The 17,259-nt window shown below is 42.5% G+C and overlaps 1 protein-coding gene across 4 annotated transcripts in view; it reads left to right on the top strand.

Annotated features, from left to right (window-relative positions):
• Nucleotides 1-4,844: 4,844 nt before the first annotated feature.
• USP24 (ubiquitin specific peptidase 24) overlaps nucleotides 4,845-17,259 on the top strand; it is a 156,209-nt gene continuing 143,794 nt past the window's right edge. For 2 of the 4 annotated variants that reach the window (XM_053575344.1, XM_053575343.1), the window contains exon 1: nucleotides 4,845-5,290. In XM_053575344.1, coding sequence (XP_053431319.1) covers nucleotides 4,961-5,290 — 330 coding nt within the window. In that variant the 5' untranslated portion in view covers nucleotides 4,845-4,960. Of the gene's footprint in view, nucleotides 5,291-5,666; nucleotides 5,976-17,259 lie in introns of those variants that run through there. The other 2 variants (XM_053575347.1, XM_053575346.1) reach the window with 1 other exon arrangement.

Genomic DNA, 17,259 nt, shown 5'->3' with positions numbered 1-17,259 from the left:
ATACCGAGGGAGGCAAATTGGCCTTGCCTCCTGAGTTCTCCATCTTTATTCTTCCTCCCTTCTAAGCTATTCTCCACACTGAAGTTAGATTGATCTTCCTCAGAATACGTTTCAAACTCTGTATCATAGTTTAAGTACCCCTCTTGGATCTGGTCTGTTTACCTTTCTAGCTTCCTTTCTCACTACTACAAGCTGAGTATCCCTTATCTGAAATGCTTGTGACTAGCAGTGTTTTAGATTTCATATTTTTTCAGATTGTGGAATACATGCATATACGTAATGAGATATGCTGTGCATGGGATGCAAGTCTAAACTTACAATTCATTTATCTTCCTTACATACATAGCCTGAAGGTAATTTTTACAATAGTCTTAGTCATTTATGCGTGAAAAAAGTTTGTACCTTGAACCATCAGAAGGCAAAACTTGTCACTATCTCAGCCACCAATGTAGACAATCTGTGGTTTGGCATCCCCATCATTCCTGACTTTGAATTTATATACCACTGAGAAATAAAAGTAAAATCCTACACCCTTCAACCGATTGAATGGGTCTTCTCTTGGCCAAGGGGACCCCAGAGAAACCTCACAACTGAGTTCCCAGCCCTAGAGGGACTGGAGGTCAGAGGTGTCTTATTAGATCCCCTTCCTCCTTAACCTGCATTAGGCTTTATTCCCTAAGCATGAAACAGAGCCAGGCTTTGGAAAAGATTTGCTCCACCCCTGGTTGCAATTAACTGCCAAATGTTGCTCCTCTCCCTTTTTGTGGTTTCAACACTCCAACTGGCCATCATTCCCTCCGGATGAAGGCCCTCCCCACCGTGGAGTGGTTCTTACCAGCCTACAGAGGATGCACAAGGGTTCTCCAGTCCTCTGCTTCACCTCTCGCGTCAGAGGACCAAAAGCTCCCCTGTCAGATTATGCTAATACTGCCATTTTATTTGACATGCAACCTATGAAGGGGCCAAAAGCTCAATTGTGCCTGTGCATGTTTCTCCTTTCATAAATATTCATGACTACTCCTATAACTTGTTAAATATGTATAAGTATCTCTCTCTCAAAGAGCTTTCGGCTTCTGCCCAAGGCTATGCTTCCCAACCTGTCAGAATGGCCACCCTTTATGAGAAATAAAGCTCTCCCTTCCAAATTTATGAACCTCATCATTTCTTCAGTTAACACTACCAATAAGCTATCATTTTCTTACACTTATTCATACATAAATACTTAACGGTAAAAAATATGACATAACCATTAATATAGTGAAAATGCGTGCAGGGTAACCAGGCCGCAGAGCATCACCAGAATACCCGCAGCAGCTGCAGAGCATCACAGTAGCAGGCTTTCAGTCTCCACCTACGTTCTGGCTGTGACCCATCACATGAAGATAGGTGTAGACTTTTCCTCTAGTGGCATCATGTGGGCACTCACATTTTCAGATTTTGGAGTATTTCAGACTTCCGGATCAGGCATGCTCAACCTGTACCCTCTAGAACTCTACCTGCCCAATATACTCCACTGGCTTTTCATTCCTCTAAATTGCGTTACTCTCACCCACTACACCTGGGCCTTTGCACATGCTGTTCCTCCCCTTCCTTGGAGCGTTTTCTTCTCTTCTGGTATTTCCTTTCCTGGCTTTCCTTCTTTATGACTGATTTTACTTTAAATGTCACTTTTTTTCTGGAAAACTGTTTAGATTTCCTAGACTTGATAATTTACCTTCACAAAGGACAAGAAATCTGCCCCTTATATCCTGAAATTCCCTAATCAAAGTACCTATCACACTTTATGATTATTGCTTGTTTCACTTTCTAGTCAGCAAGTCCCAAAAGGGTAGAAATGGTGCATGTCTTGCTCACAGTTGTCTCCCTGGTCCTGAGTTTGGCTCAAAAATCGCAAGAAATATTTTTTTTAATTACTTGTTAACAGAAAATCCTCATGTCCTGTCTTCAAGATAGTCCATCATACCTCACTTCTAGACTTAGGTATTTTCCTTTTTTTAGAACCTTTCTAGAGAAGGATATATGTAAACTAAATGTAATTTGAATTTTTTTTTTCTTGAGACAGAGTCTCACGTTGTCCAAATTTTTCTCTACCTGCTACTCTCTTGCCCCTTGTAATTAATTTCTTAAAGGCCTCACAGCTCACAGCAACCTCAAACTCTTGGGCTTAAGCGCTGGGACTACAGGCACCCACCACAGCGCCCAGCTATTTTTAGAGATGAGGTCTCACTATTGCTCAAGGTGGTCTCGAACTCGTGAGCTCAGTAGATCCGCCCACCTCGGCCTCCCAGAGTGCTAGGATTACAGGTGTGAGCCACCATCCCCAGCCTCGTAATTAGAATTTTTAAAAATTCTCTTAACATTTTTTGGATTTTACTGCAATAAAAATAAAAATGTAAATGAAAATATGAATATTCATACTACAAGCCCCAACCCTGCTATCCCAATTCCACAGGGTTTAAAGCGTTCATTTAATTTCTTACATGCAGAAAAAAAAAAAAGTATGATTATACTACTTGCATCCTCAAATGACACTCGGGCTTTGCAGTCACCCCAGGATCCAGTTGAAAAATGGACTTCCTTGTTTTTTTGTGGCCTTCTGTGGCTCCCTTCCAGTTTTTATCACAGACTTTGTTTTTCTGTTTCTTTTTCTGCTTCCTCTTCTCAGCTAAGCACAGCTTCCTCTGTCATGTTCTACAAACCTGCCACTGTTGATGAGTCTATGTGCCTTCTCAATCAGTTGGCTGTCTCATGACCTCTTAGGTTCTATTTCAAATTTTAGTGGCAAATTTTTCTCTACCTGCTACTCCCTCGCCCTTTGTAATTAATTTCTTAATTTAGTTACTGAGTTAACTGTTCAAACACAGGGCAGAATTGAATGCCCTCACTTTGCCATCATCAAATTTGGTTGGTTTTGTTCACTGCTGTATCAGTGTCAAGAACGGTACCTAGCACCTGGTAAATATGACGTATTCGTTGAATAAATACTGTACCACGTACTCTATGACATGCTGCTTACCTCAGTTTATATTACTTTGTTGTTCATATGGTGCAAGTAAATATTTACAACTTCCTTGAGTATCCAGAAGTTAGTAACACTTCATAAAAATTTTTTTCAATACATACCTTGTGATCCAATCCAATTGAAGTCATTCTTCCTCAGCAGGTTTGGGATTTTTTTTTTTTTTTTTGTCAATTGGTTAATGTTGCTCAGAAATGTAAAAAGAATAATCCCTCGGGAGGCTGAGGCAGGAGGATCGCCTAAGCCCAGGAGTTGGAGGTTGCTGTGAGCCGTGTGATGTCACGGCACTCTACCGAGGGCAATAAAGTGAAACTCTGTCTCTACAAAAAAAAAAAATAATAATAATAATCCCTTTAGTTATTTTAATTCACAAATTAAGTAACTGATTTCCTTTGGATATGACCCCTAGTCTTTAGCCACAATCTAGCCTTTAATTGGAAGAACAAATTCAGTACCTTCACTTAAATGTAAACAAATGTGACAAATTCATCCTGCAAATCAAATTGCCGGTGTTTATAAATTATGTGGCAAGTTATTAGGTGGGAAGTGTTCATGGTCTGAGGGTTAAGATGCCACAAAATGTAAGGGTCCAGCCACAAGTTTAAAATTTGGGGTGCATGGAGATCTTTGTGAGTGCTGGGTTGGCAGAGGTGTGTGATGGGCTTAGAAACGTTAATTGGTGGAGGTCAAGTTCAGGAAGAAATCAGGACGAAGACATTAGGAGCTGAACTAAGCTAGCCTAAGACAGCAAGTAAATAGTGAGAGAAGGAAAGGAGTTAGAATCTCGGAGATGGTGGGGTAAAGAAGCCACAAGCCTGAATTGAGGAGGACGACAGCAAGGGCAGCCCTTAGATGGTGGAGTCCCGGGACCTCAGGATACGGGCCCCTGAGGGCCGACGCTAACGGTGGCAAGAGACAGCAAAGAAAGTAGGCCTTCAGGGGGCAAGAGGGACGCTGGAGGTAGAAAGGAACCGGGAAGGCTCCCCAGAGGAAGGACAAAGAGCCAAAGCTAGGTGAGAAATGTGGGTAACAGCCTCTAGGAGGTTTGAATGAGTCTGTGGCTGAAGCAGGTAACACAGGTCTGCGTTTTCGGGAGGTTTTCACGCACTAGGATTTAGCTTTGGGGTGGAAAAGGTATTTCATATTCCCGTAAGAGGATTTCAAGAGTTGGGTCAGGTTTGGTGGGGCAGGGGGTCGATCAACGTGGTAGGGAAAACTCAAGGCTGGGAATTCATTTCAGCCGGGGCCGGAGGGCGCGGCTGGATTTCAGCTCCGGGGTCCGCGTGGGCGGCGCTGCGGGTGAATCTGCGTCGGACCCGGCTGAGTCTCCTTCGTTCGGGACCGCGGCGGGGTCGTCCCACCTCGGACGCGGGAGGCGGCGGCGGCGGCGGGGACCCCGCGCTGCTCCGGGGCGCGGGCGCGGCGAGCGGCCCCTCCCGCCCCGGGGGAACCTGTTGCCGGAGAAATGGGCGGGCGGCGGCGGTGGCGCCGGCGGAGGACCCTCCCTCGCCTCGGCCGGGCCGCGCGGCAGCCCTCTCACCCGAGACACGCGCCGCGCCGCCGCCCCTCCTTCCGCTCCTTTCCTTAAAGCAAACGGAGAAAAAACCCGCCGCCGCCAGCGCGCACGGCGGCGAGCCGGTCGCCGCTTCCGGGAGCGGAGGCGCGGCCCCGCGGCCCGGGGAGGAGGCGGCGGCGGCGGAGGAGGCCAACATGGCGGCGCGCAGGGCAGGGCCGGGCCGCCGCCGCGCCTGAGCGCCCCACCGCGCCAGCTCGGCTCGCGGCGCCCACGCCCGCACCCGGCCGGGCCCGGAGCGCGCGGGGCGGCAGCGCAGGGGCCCGCCTGGGCGCGGGGGCGGCGCGGAGGCAGCGGCGCGCGGCCCGCCAGGCCCGGGGCCCGCAGCTCGGCCGCTCGCCGGTCGGCGCCGCCGGGAGGCCCGAGCCATGGAATCGGAGGAGGAGCAGCACATGACCACTCTGCTGTGCATGGGCTTCTCGGACCCCGCCACCATCCGCAAGGCCCTGCGCCTGGCCAAGAACGACATCAACGAGGCCGTGGCGCTGCTCACCAACGAGCGGCCGGGCCTCGACTACGGCGGCTACGAGCCCATGGACAGCGGCGGCGGCCCCAGCCCCGGGCCCGGCGGGGGCCCGCGGGGCGACGTTGGGGGTGACGGCGGCGGCGGCGGCGGCGGCCCCTCCCGCGGCGGGAGCACCGGAGGCGGGGGTGGCTTCGACCCCCCGCCCGCTTACCACGAGGTGGTGGACGCGGAGGTGAGGAGGGGACCGCTGACCCCCGCGGGAGGGGCCGCTGGGGACACACCCCACTGGGCTTGCCTTGGAGAGAGCGTGTTCGGGGACGGGGGCGTGGAGAGAGGGAATGGAGCACCTCGGGGACGTAGGTTAAGTGGGGAAAGGAACCCTCAGGGGAAGAGTCCGAATGCAAGTTGGGGGTGCAGAGCAGGGTGTCGGGTCAGGGCGAGGAGGGGTCCTTTAGGCATCTGGTGAAGCCCGCCGACTCAGCTGTCCAGGACCTGGGAGTGAGAGGAGGGTCCAATGCCAGCAGCGGAGACGGGGACCACAGACACGTTAGCCTGGAGCTGGTGGGAGAGGACACGTGTATGGGATCAGAAATGGGCTACTAGTGAACTAGGGTATGTCAGAGATCTCTCTGCACCAGGTTGCAGTAGAGGATTGAAGTGGGATGGGCCAGCTAGAGTAGTGGTCTGTACTAGGGTCCGAGGGCTGTTCGGAATGGGATTTGGGTTTTAGCCAAGGTTCAGAAAGTGAGGGCATTGCGTAGGGTGTAAAATGAAGAGACTGGGCAGGGACCAGGAATTGAACTAAAGGGAAGATGATTGGAGAACTCAGCTGCAATAAGGTCTGGGGTGGGAGGACTGGACTTTTTAGTAACTGTCGGGTATTAAAGCAGTGGAGACTGGACAGAGAGAAGGCTGAGGTAAGAAGCCTGGGCAGGGGTGAGGACGGGGGAGGGGGGGGATATTAGTCATAGATAGGTCAGAAATGAGGGAAAACTAGAGGCGGAAAGAGATAGAGGTCATTCTGAGAGTGCTATGCAGAGGGGTAGGGAAAAGGGTGGGAAAATAACATGGGAGTAGAGGGCAAGTTTGTTGAGGCTGATGGCTTTGATGGGAGATCTGAAGACTAGTGGACAAAGGTAGGCCTGTTTAGTTTGGGATGTGAGCAAGGAACAAGGGGGAAGAAAACTGACCATTCCTACAATGACAAAAAAAATATGAACCAGGAGTAACAGTGCTAGTGAACAATTATTTTGCAGAGAAATGGCGGGAATTTTGGTCACATTCATTGGATAGTATATTTCAGGGGTCAGTAGAGAAGCTTGGCCTGAACCCAGAAGAGCATGCAACTCAGATAAGTGAGATTGTTGTTTTTAGATCCATATATGAATTTGAATAATTCTTAGGAAAGTTGAGCCTTCTGAAAGTTTTCTGAGTAATTTATATCCTTTTAATTGTCTGCTTTTGCAGCAGTTGCTTGGGCTAAAAAGTAGCTTGAGAAAGAATGTGGCACTTTATAAAAAACAGGTTTCTGCTTGCTAGATTGCCCTGTTACCAGTAACTCAGCTGTCAAAATTGACTAGTGTTATGGAAGTAAAGATTGTTATTGTTCCTAGTTTGGGAATTTAATTAAATAACTGTTCATAAGTCACTTTAAGAAATGAGCTTCTCCTGGCCAGTTCCCATCACTCCTCCCCTTGTTCCTTCCAGTTTTGTCCCAGTTTTGAAATCAAGAAGAAAGCCATTGCTTTTTTTGATGGTGTTTGTATAATTCTGCAAAGCTCAGCATATCCTCATGTGAGAAATTGTTTCCTTTTTTTCTTTCATCACACCTTTTAATTTTCTGTGATTGAAAGATCAATTTAAATTATAATGTTTGGTGCAATAACCGTAGCTTACTGCCTGTACATTTAAGCACAAAGAATTAGGAGGGGCTTCTCACATGAATGCCAGGCCCAGGAATTTGATTTCAGCTAAAATCTAGAGCACGTACATCTTTTTGAAGCCCAATGTCAAGTCTTTATTTCCCTTTGACCTGTGAATTTGGCCTACGGGAGGTTGTGCAGTTTACTTTCCAGAGTTCATGAGGGCAGGTGACTGATGCTACTGTACTTGTGAAACACTGGCAGAAGTTGGCAGGCTGCCACTGACCTGACACACAGGAGCCAGGGGAGAACATTTACTCCAAAGTTCGCCTCTCTGGTTTAAAAATCTTCATGTCTGCTGCTGTGTGGCTTGTCGGTCATGGCTGATACAGACAGTGAGAAATAGGCTTCTGATCTTGGGAAACAGGGACAGATTCTAATTATTATTGAGCATCTACAGTGTGTCAGGCCCTGTATTAGGTTCTTTATACCATTATTTAATCCTGGGTGATAAGACTAATATCTCCCTTTTAGGGATATGATTACGTAGTAAGCGGCAGAGCCCGAATTTGAACCTGAGTCTCTCTGACTTCAAAACCAGTGTGCTTTTCGTTCTGCTCACATGGTTTTAGGATTAAATTCATTTGGTAGTAGTATGGATAAAAAGGAAAAGTAAAGAGGGAAAGAGAAATTTTTAAGCTACTGTGCAACTTCAGGAATGATATAGTGAGTATCAAATTAAGGCATTAGGAATAGAATAACGGGTAGGATAAAAGGAAGATTATACATTATTTTCAAGCAGAAGGCTTTAGAAATTAATAATTAGTTCAGTTCCCTTGTTTTACCAATCAGCCTTTCAGGCCCCAAAGCGGAAGTTGCTTGTCTCCTCGAGTCAGTTAATAGGATAGGTGGGGCTAGAACTCAAGCCCTCTGGCTTCAAGTCTGCTCCCTCTCTCCCTAGTAGCTGCCTCTTTTTCAAAGGAATAAGGAACAGGACAGGGTTATGGGGTAAAGGGAAGAGTAAAAAATAGGGTGAAGATTGTCAGCTCTTGTATAATTTATTCTTTTATTTCTCAAAATTGAATCCCTTATTTTAATTATATAAATTTCCATTTGCTACATAGGAAATTTCAGTTTTAGTTTGCATTTTCTTAAAAATGTTTAGGAAAGCAGATTAAAATATAATTGATTTAGAAAACACAGATGATTAAGTTTATTTTATATTTCTGTTTAGGAGACAGAAATGGTTCTCTCTTAATGCCTCCAGGTCCCAGACCAGTGAGGAGAGTGGTAAACAGAAAATGCAGTTTGCATTCTAGTGGGTCCTTGTCCAAGCCTCTGAGTTTACAAGAAGTAAACTTGGTCTCAGGTCATGTAGCTAGTTAGGTAAATCAGTTTGATAATTTGGGGCCCTGCTATAATTAGGATTTGATTTAAGAATTAAAATTTGGAAAGTACAAACAGTTAACTTCTGGTTCAGTAGAAGCAAGGGAGAATGCAGATAAAAAAGACCCAGATACCTAGCAAACACATACAACTGCATAGAAAGCCACCTTTTTAATATTCTCCAGTTTTCTCCTTTCAAATAGTTATGTTTGGTTCTCACTAGTATCGTTGGATGTAGACATGGTTCTTGGTACCTGAGTTTGCATTGCTCCAAAACCATTCTACGGCACACGGCCTAGTCTATTATTAAAGCTCGTGAGATCTCACAGCTGCTCTGAATAACTCACCCTGATGTTTAACACCACCCCCTCTCCAGCCATGTTTTTTACACGGCTGATGTAAACCCCACTGACAGCTACCAAGTGCTCCTCCCCTGTTCTCTTCTCTGCAGTGTGGGGAGAGTTGGTCCTTTGGTTGGTAGAACCGGGTACTGTGTGCATCTTACAAAATTTAACGTCTATAAAAAGTACCTTATTCCTTATTAAATGTCTTTATTTTGTTTTCAGAAAATGCTAAAATGGAATTTTTTGCAAGATTTACCTATTTGGTTCTGCTGATTAACATTCCCAGACATGCTATTTAATACTATGATCTAACGAATACTGTGAACTCTTGTTTGTTCCTGTTTTAAAGTGGACGTATCTTTCTGGAGGAATTTTGTCAGAAGTATTTGCACAGTTTTATTGCTTTTTGTTTTTTAAGTTAAGAGCCCCAAAGTTAGTCCTGCTAGATATAAGTCACATAAAAATAAAAATCACATTAATTTGTAGTTTCTTAACTTACCCATTTCTGTCTCTGTTTTCCCCCCTTGGTAGTAAGTGGTAGTTATAAAAGAATTAAAATTATAGTACCATCAATGTTTACATTAAAATTCATGTTTGTTTTTTCCTAAAAGACAACAATCTCAGTACATTGAGTGTGGAGTAAATATCAAATGATTAAATCTTAGTTAACTATTAGTGATTTGAATACATGACCAATGCTTTGTGATTTACCATGATTTAGTAAGTTAAAAAAATTCGGGCGGCACCTGTGGCTCAAAGGAGTAGGGCACCAGCCCATACACTGGAGGTGGTGGGTTCAAACCCTGCCCTGGCCAAAAACTGCAAAAAGAAAAAAAGAAAAAAATACATTTGAAGATTTTAGAGTGAAAAATAAAAGTACCCACGTCAGTTGAAAGTAAATGAAATAAAAATAGGGACTCATAAAGATGAATCACTGTAGCTTAATTTTTGAAGTAAGAATTTATGATGTATATGTATCTTTGGGAATTAGGGCTATTAGTTCACCTAATAGTTGGATTGTCACCTTACAATTACCTGAGCATTCATTTTTACAATGAATATAATTTAGCATTGAGGAAGTGCCTTTTGTATGTCTGTAGGTGTGTGGTTCTAGTGAAATCATAGTAGGTTTGACAGCTTTATACAGTATAATATTGTTAGCTTAAACTTTGAAACCAATTTCAATGTTAGAAAAGTAAATGTAATGTTTTAACAGAAAGATACATCAATATACTTACATATTTTTATGTTCACTGCCCCAGATATTACATAACATTGATTTGAATCTGAATGTGATAATTTTTCACTTCTAATAAAGTATTAAGAAAGATTTAGTGGAATGTTTCAAATCTGGAGTTCAATTTTCCAGGATATTTTTCATATTGGGAACCTCAGAGAGAAATAAGTGAGCACATAAATATATACAACTGAACCGAACCATTTCAAAACACCCCATAAATTTTAATACATTAAAGCTCATGCATATCATTAGTTTGTGTTTAAACTTAAAAGCCCACACAGTTCAAATAGGTTTTAACATTAGGTTTCCAATCAAATTAGTATGGTACTGTGGTAGTCCTAACACGAGATGGTGAACTCTTAGAGGCAAGCCCACTTGACCATGGTGAGAAGTGACAGACAGTAGCAGCTCAGTGGTAAGGGAGGGATGGAACAAGCTGAAAGGCGGGTTCGGGCACAGCAGGCCAGCCAGTTTGTACAGGGTGACTGGAAGCAGCTGTGCTCCCTAACCTTGAGAGGGGTAACTACAATGGTGCCATAGTCAAGGAAGGGTTCTAGAATGCCTTGTTTAAGAAGGCCTGGGAATGTGTAATATGCTCAGACTTTGGGTAAGGTTTTCCCCAAAAAGCTGTCAAGGAGGAAAAGAAGTTAGATGCACAAAAGTCAGCTTCAAGTACTTAGTAAATTCAGGTGTGAGGATACTAAGTTGCAGAGTTACTGCTAAGAAAGTTGTACTTCATTTTCAAGAGTAAATGTTTTTTCTTACTTTCCTTTTAGAGAGTTTTAGTTTCTTTTTTAAGCTTGTATTTCTCATTCTCATTTATTATCGTCGGAATTTTTATTTTTTTTAGTATTGTCACATTTTTTAGTCACAATTGATTTGTAACAATTTTTTGTTAAGCTCATCTTGGTAGGCAGAGGTGACATTGTTTATTGTTGATACCCTCTGTTGAGTTTTTGGCAAAGTGTTTTATAACCATTTTTTTTTTTTTTTTTATTTTGGCTGGGGCTAGGTTTGAACCCACCACCTCTGGCATATGGGACCGGCGCCCTACTCCTTGAGCCACAGGCGCCATCCAACCATTTTGTTTTTATGTTATGTTTATGGGTTTGCTTGTCTGTCCAACAGTGATAAACCTGGCTCCAGCCATTGGTGGCTTAGATTTTTTATTTCTTTGTGTGTGTGTCTGTCGTATAACAGAGATGATTACCTTAAGTTAAAGGAATATGTAGCCATAGATTTGATTTGTTCTCGTTCTGCAGAAAAAAACTAACATGATTAAATTGAAATTTTATTCTGATCATCTTTCCAAAATTAAAATGCTTCAGCTGTGATACATCAGTCTATGAAATCATTTTCTAGGTCTGAGTTGAAGATCTGATTGTCCTCTTTGAGTAAGTAATGTTTTAGGTACCCACGCAGGGGTCCTCCAACTTTTTAAACGGGGCCAGTTCACTCCCTCAGACCGGACTATAGAGGGCCGGACTATAGTTAAAAAAAAAAAAAACTATGAACAAATTCCTATGCACGCTGCACGTATCTTATTATGAAAAAAACAAAATGGGAACAAATGCAATCACGCCGCCACATGTGGCCCGCGGGCCGCAGCTTGAGGACCCCTGCTGCTTCCACTTCTAAAGATAAGCGTAGTTATTCCAGCACACAGTTTGCTTTCAAGGTAGTAGTTAATTTGTATTGTGAAATTCATTTGGCATTACTTATTATGCTTTCACTGAAGTTTATATTAGGAATATTTTATAAAACAATAATTGAATGAACAACATAATATAATCATCCCTCCAGTACCCACCGTGGGGGTAGATTCTAGGACACCCTTCTGTGCTCAAGTCCTTGGTGCAGTTTTTGCGTGTCACCTAGGCACATACTTGAGGATACTTTCAATCAGTGGTTCTCCACCTTCCTAATGCCATGACCCCTTAATACAGTTCCTCATGTTGTGGTAACCCCCAACCATAAAATTATTTTCGTTGCTACTTCATAACTGTAATTTTGCTACTGTTATGAATCGTAATGTAAATATCTGATATGCAGGATGTATTTTCATTGTTATAAAGGGGTCATGACCCACAGGTTGAGAACCTCTGCTTTAAATCATCTCTAGGTTACTCGTAGTACCCAATACAGTGCAAATGCTATGTAAATAATTGTTATACTGCATTGTTTTGTATTTATTTTTTATCATAATATTGTTATCTTTAATATTTTCAAATATTTTTGATCATGGTTGGTTGAATCTGCAGATGCAGAACCGTGGATATGAGGAGTCAACTGTAGTTCTTTATTGGTGGGTTCCCAGATGGTGTCTGACACTAAAGTCCTCAGATAGAGTTTTTGGCCAGACATTGTTTTGCCAGGAGTTCTAGAACCCAGCTATTTATAAACAGCTCAACATTCCTTTTTTTTTTTTTTCTTTCTTTCCATTTCTTACACCTATCTTGATAATTTTGGTTGAAAATTGAATTGCTTTTTGGCACCTATAGTTGGAAATCCACAGTGAAGCATTTGGGTAGCAATTTAAAATTTACTTCAGATCCTAGTAAATGTGTTTGTACTGTGAACGGCAACACCATCTATCGATTGTCGTAGTTACACTGCGCTCCTCGCTCTTTTTTCTTATTGAACAGCCTGATAATTCTAACCTTAAATGTCTTTCCTGCTCCGTCTCTCTGTTTCCATTGTTACTGCTCTGTTCCGAAAAAGACAGCTTCTCTGTGCCACTCACCTTAACATCTAAAATGCAGATTTTATTTATTTGTTTATTTTTATTTATTTATTTTTGAGACAGAGTCTCACTTTGTCCCCCTGGGTAGAGTGCTGTGGCATCACAGCTCACAGCACCATCAAACTCCTGGGCTCAAGTGATCCTCTTGCCTCCACCTCCCAAGTAGCTGGGACCACAGGCGCCCGCCACAACGCCCAGCTATCTTTTAGAGATGAGGCCTCCCTCTTGCTCAGATTGGTCTTAAACTTAAGCAGTCCACCCACCTCTGCCTCCCAGAGTGGTAGGATTACAGGCGTGAGCCACCTTACACAGCCCTAAAATGCAGATTTTAATCATGGAATAATCTTGGTCAATCTTGGTATTTGGGTGGTTCCTCATCTCCTTTTCTTTCGGGGTCTCCAGACCTACCTATCTGGTCTCATCTCCTACCTTCCTGTTCTGAGTTCTCCCAGGCAGATGAGGTTCCCTCTACTTCCCTGCCATCAGCCCTGCTCCCCCGGAGTCTTACTTGCCTGGCTAACTATATGTCATTCTGCACGGTCAGCTCAAATGCCACTGCTCCTTCAGGTGTACATGTCTCCCGCCACTGCGTTCTGCCGCGTGTACTAAGTAAACCGACGATGGCATTTCAGTTAAAAAAGGATGTGCTGGGCGGCACCTGTGGCTCAAAGGAGTAGGGTGCTGGCCCCATGTGCCGGAGGTGGTGGGTTCAAACCCAGCCCTGGCCAAAAACTGCAAAAACAAACAGAAAAAAAAAAAAAGGATGTGCTTACGTGTTTGTTTTCATCTGCCCATTAAGCTTAAGGAGCCAGAACTATTTCTTTTTATTTCTGTGTCCCCAGTATTCCTAGCTCACAAAAATATTTGATTGGATAGACATGACAAAATGGATGGATGGAAAGAAAATTATAAATGAAATGACAAAAAAAAAATCAAATAGTGTTTCAAAGAGTATTAAACCAAGGATTTGGGAAACTACATTTCTGTTCAGTTTGCCTTTCTGAGCCTTTATTCTCTCCTCTGAAATGGGTATCTTAAACTAGACCTGTGGTTAATTTTTTCATTCATTGACTCCTTTGAGAAGTTACAAGCTGGGCAGTGCCTGTGGCTCAGTGAGTAAGATGCCGGCCCCTTGTGCCGAGGGTGGCGGGTTCAAACCCAGCCCCGGCCAAACTTCAACAACAAAAAAAAGAAGTTACAAGCTGTGGGGCCTTCATGTCTACACGTAAATATGCACACTTAATTTTTAAAATAAGGTGCTGCTGAAATATTAATACTGTTATTGTGGGGTGATAGGGTTATATTCTCCCTATTTTTCAGAGTTAAAAAATTTTCTTTGATGAGCTTTTAAAAAATATAAACTGGGCGGCACCTATGGCTCAGTGAATAGGGCGCTGGCCCCATATACCAAGGGTGGTGGGTTCGAACCCCGGCCAAACTGCAACAACAAAATAGCTGGACGTTGTGGTGGGCTCCTGTAGTCCCAGCTACTTGGGAGGATGAGGCAATAGAAATGCCTAAGCCCACTTACTGAGGATGAGAAAGTGAGACTCTGTCTCAAAAAAAAAAAAGTCTGTAAGCTTTATTCAAATAAATAAAGACAAATCAAACAGTGATATCTGTTAAGATGAATTAGTTTAAAAGACTAAAGTATTTTGTAATTCTTAGAAAATTTTGCATAGACTCCCAAATTATTTGAAAGCTTTATTACTAAGGAAAATTAAATATGAAAAAGATTTAATTTGCTTTATTATCTGATTGAAATATGGGAAAAAGTATATTGTTTCCTAATACATCGTTGGGAGCAATGTTTTTTTTTTTTTTTTTGTAGAGACAGAGTCTCACTTTATCACCCTTGGTAGAGTGCCATGGCGTCACACAGCTCACAGCAACCTCCCACTCCTAGGCTTAGGCGATTCTCTCGCCTCAGCCTCCCAAGTAGCTGGGATTACAGGCGCCCGCCACAGCGCCCGGCTAGGGAGCAATGTTTTTCTTAAAACCTGGTCCTCATATCTGATTATCTGGCTCCTACACAGTTCCTGGTTATTTCTACCTATTAAAAAAACTATGGCTCAGAAAATGTGTTTCAGCAGGAATTTTCAAATTTGAGCCCTGGTTTAAGCTTTAGTGGAGATTCTATTTGGTTGCCTTTCCTGCTCTTTTCTTCTTTTCTGCGTGTCCCCGTCCAGTCTCAGTATTTCACAGCATTTTACTGATTTAGGCGACCTTGTTATGTGTGATTCCACTGTGTCTTAGATTACCTGCAGCTTTTGAAGACTGTCAAAGGTTTGTAACTGTATTTTGAAAACACCTGTCATTAGCCCACCTTTTCTTTTCTTTCTTTCTTTTTTTTTTTTTTTTTGTGCCAAAGGGAGGGAGTATAAATGCACACACTTGGCTGACACACCTTCCCTTGTGAACTCTGTCCCTGTGGCCTGGGGCTGTGTCTCTCGCCCTTGCTGGGCTGTTGCAGCCTCCAGACACAGCTTTGTCTATCGTTGTCAAGCGTTCTACTCACTGGACTCTTGTCATTTCTGTACGTTAATGTACTCTCATGCCTGCCTGCACATTTTTAAGAGGGTGGGACGGTGACTTCTGTTGTTTTTATTAAACAAAAACTCCGGATTTAAGTTAAAAAATAGTTTGGATCATATTCCCACGGTAAAAGCAGGCGTTTATATGGAAGATGTCACAGCATCAAAACAGCTAATAGTCCATTCACTTAACAGAACAGCCGCTCATTAAAGCTTTTACTGAGAATTTTAGTCTCTGAGATGGATGTTGGGAGTAAATACAATGGTGAGCAAATCAGACATGGTTCTTTTTCTGTTCAGATTCAAGGCAGTAGACTTTTTTATGCCCTGATTCTAATAAAGTATAATATTTTATTTTAGAAACTAGAGTTCTTTAGAGTTGTGGGTTAAATATGAAAGAGCTTAGATCTATTAGAAGCATGTGGATAGTGCTTGGGAATGTTTTGTGATGTAATTTGATCTATAGTGGTGTCTATTGCCAGGAAACTGAGTGATCTTTTTTTTTTAAAGCAATATTTCTTTAGTGTCTTGGAATGTACAAAATTTATGTTTGTTTATGTGTGAGATGTTTAATATTAGTAGGTTGATATTTCTTTCAACCAGGATCTTTTTTAAAAGTGGTGTTAATTATTTTAATGAAATGTCATTACCTTTTGTCCTGAACTCATGAATGTATAAGCTTTTCCCAGAAAAGAGAAATTGCTCTAGAACTGGTCTTATGGCTAAAAAACTCTTCTGATTATTGATAATACAAAAAAATTATTTTAAAGCCAGAAGAATGTTGATAATGTTGGAAAGACTTAATAGTGGAAATAGTAATTCTGTAAATGAAAACCTGTCTGGGATTAGTAAAATTAAGAGATCCTTAGTTTATTAGTATTTTGTTTTTGTGGCCAATTTTATACTGGAGTAGACTGTGCTAAAATAATACTTTGAGAACGTTAGTAATTTTCCTCTTGTGAGATGCACTTCTTACGATATCTGCTTCATTTTGAAGTACCGTGGTGAGTTATAGTAATAACAAATCAGCCCGTATTTCCTGACAGCAGTTAAAGTGATACACACACACACACATACACACACACACACACACACACGCACGCGCGCGCACACACATATACGCACACACATTTATTTTTGAGTAAACATCAGGTATCTGTAGAGCAGCCAGACTCTCAGTGAGAAATTAAGCCAGCCAAATATCTATAATTTGTACCACAAAAACAATTGGTCAATGATGTATGTGCAGATAGAATGACTTCTGTAGAGAATAACAAGCGAGTCCTATCTGCTTTTCATTACTACGAATTTTTATGTTGAAGTATAGAGCGTGACTATGGTGAAGGAATTTTAAGCATTTCTGAAGTGTCAAAGGTTAGAAACGATGTAGTTACCTTGGATTTCACCCAGTTCCCAGTGATTCTGGTATCCGAAGACTACTTAGCAAGATATGCTTCATGAAACAACAAAGTTACACACACAGAGATGAGAATATTTCCTGCCTTTCCCTCTCCTTATTCTAGTAAATAAAACTAAAGGATTAAAATTGAAAATTTATTTCAGAGCTGGAGAAAAAGCATGTGCACAGGCAAGAGGTCATAAAAGGAACTGGCATTATTTTAAGAGTTCATCGGTGTGCGCTGTGTTTTATTTATGTATTCATTTAAATTCATAATCAAAGGCAAGTGTAATGTTTCCAGCATGTTAACACCTTTCTAATGTATCATTCATGGAGCTCAGGTAGTAAATCCTTTCAGTTCTGCCACAAGGACATGACTCTTGACTCTACCAACGCCAGGAAGGGAATCCAGCCGTCTGCCCCCCAAGATGTCTTTCGTTTACCAAACTGTCTTTCTGGCACGAGGAAGCCTTTGTAGGTCATCTTTAATATGCCCTTCCTTGTAAACTTTCTGTATTTTAATCATCACCATTTCCCTCGCTAGACATACACGAGTGTTCCTCCTCGTCATGTGGGGGATACATTCCTATAGTTTATCTTGCTCTCTCATTCAGCATTTTTTAACTTCAGCAGTTGTTTATGAGTTTATAAAGGTGGTGGGAGTTGAGAAGGGGAAGACTAACAGTTGCCTTG

This window comes from Nycticebus coucang, chromosome 22 (genome assembly GCF_027406575.1).
Source record: "Nycticebus coucang isolate mNycCou1 chromosome 22, mNycCou1.pri, whole genome shotgun sequence".
NCBI lineage: Eukaryota > Metazoa > Chordata > Mammalia > Primates > Lorisidae > Nycticebus > Nycticebus coucang.
The sequence above is the reverse complement of the archived record's forward strand: the minus strand, read 5'-3'. Positions and strand labels throughout refer to the sequence as shown.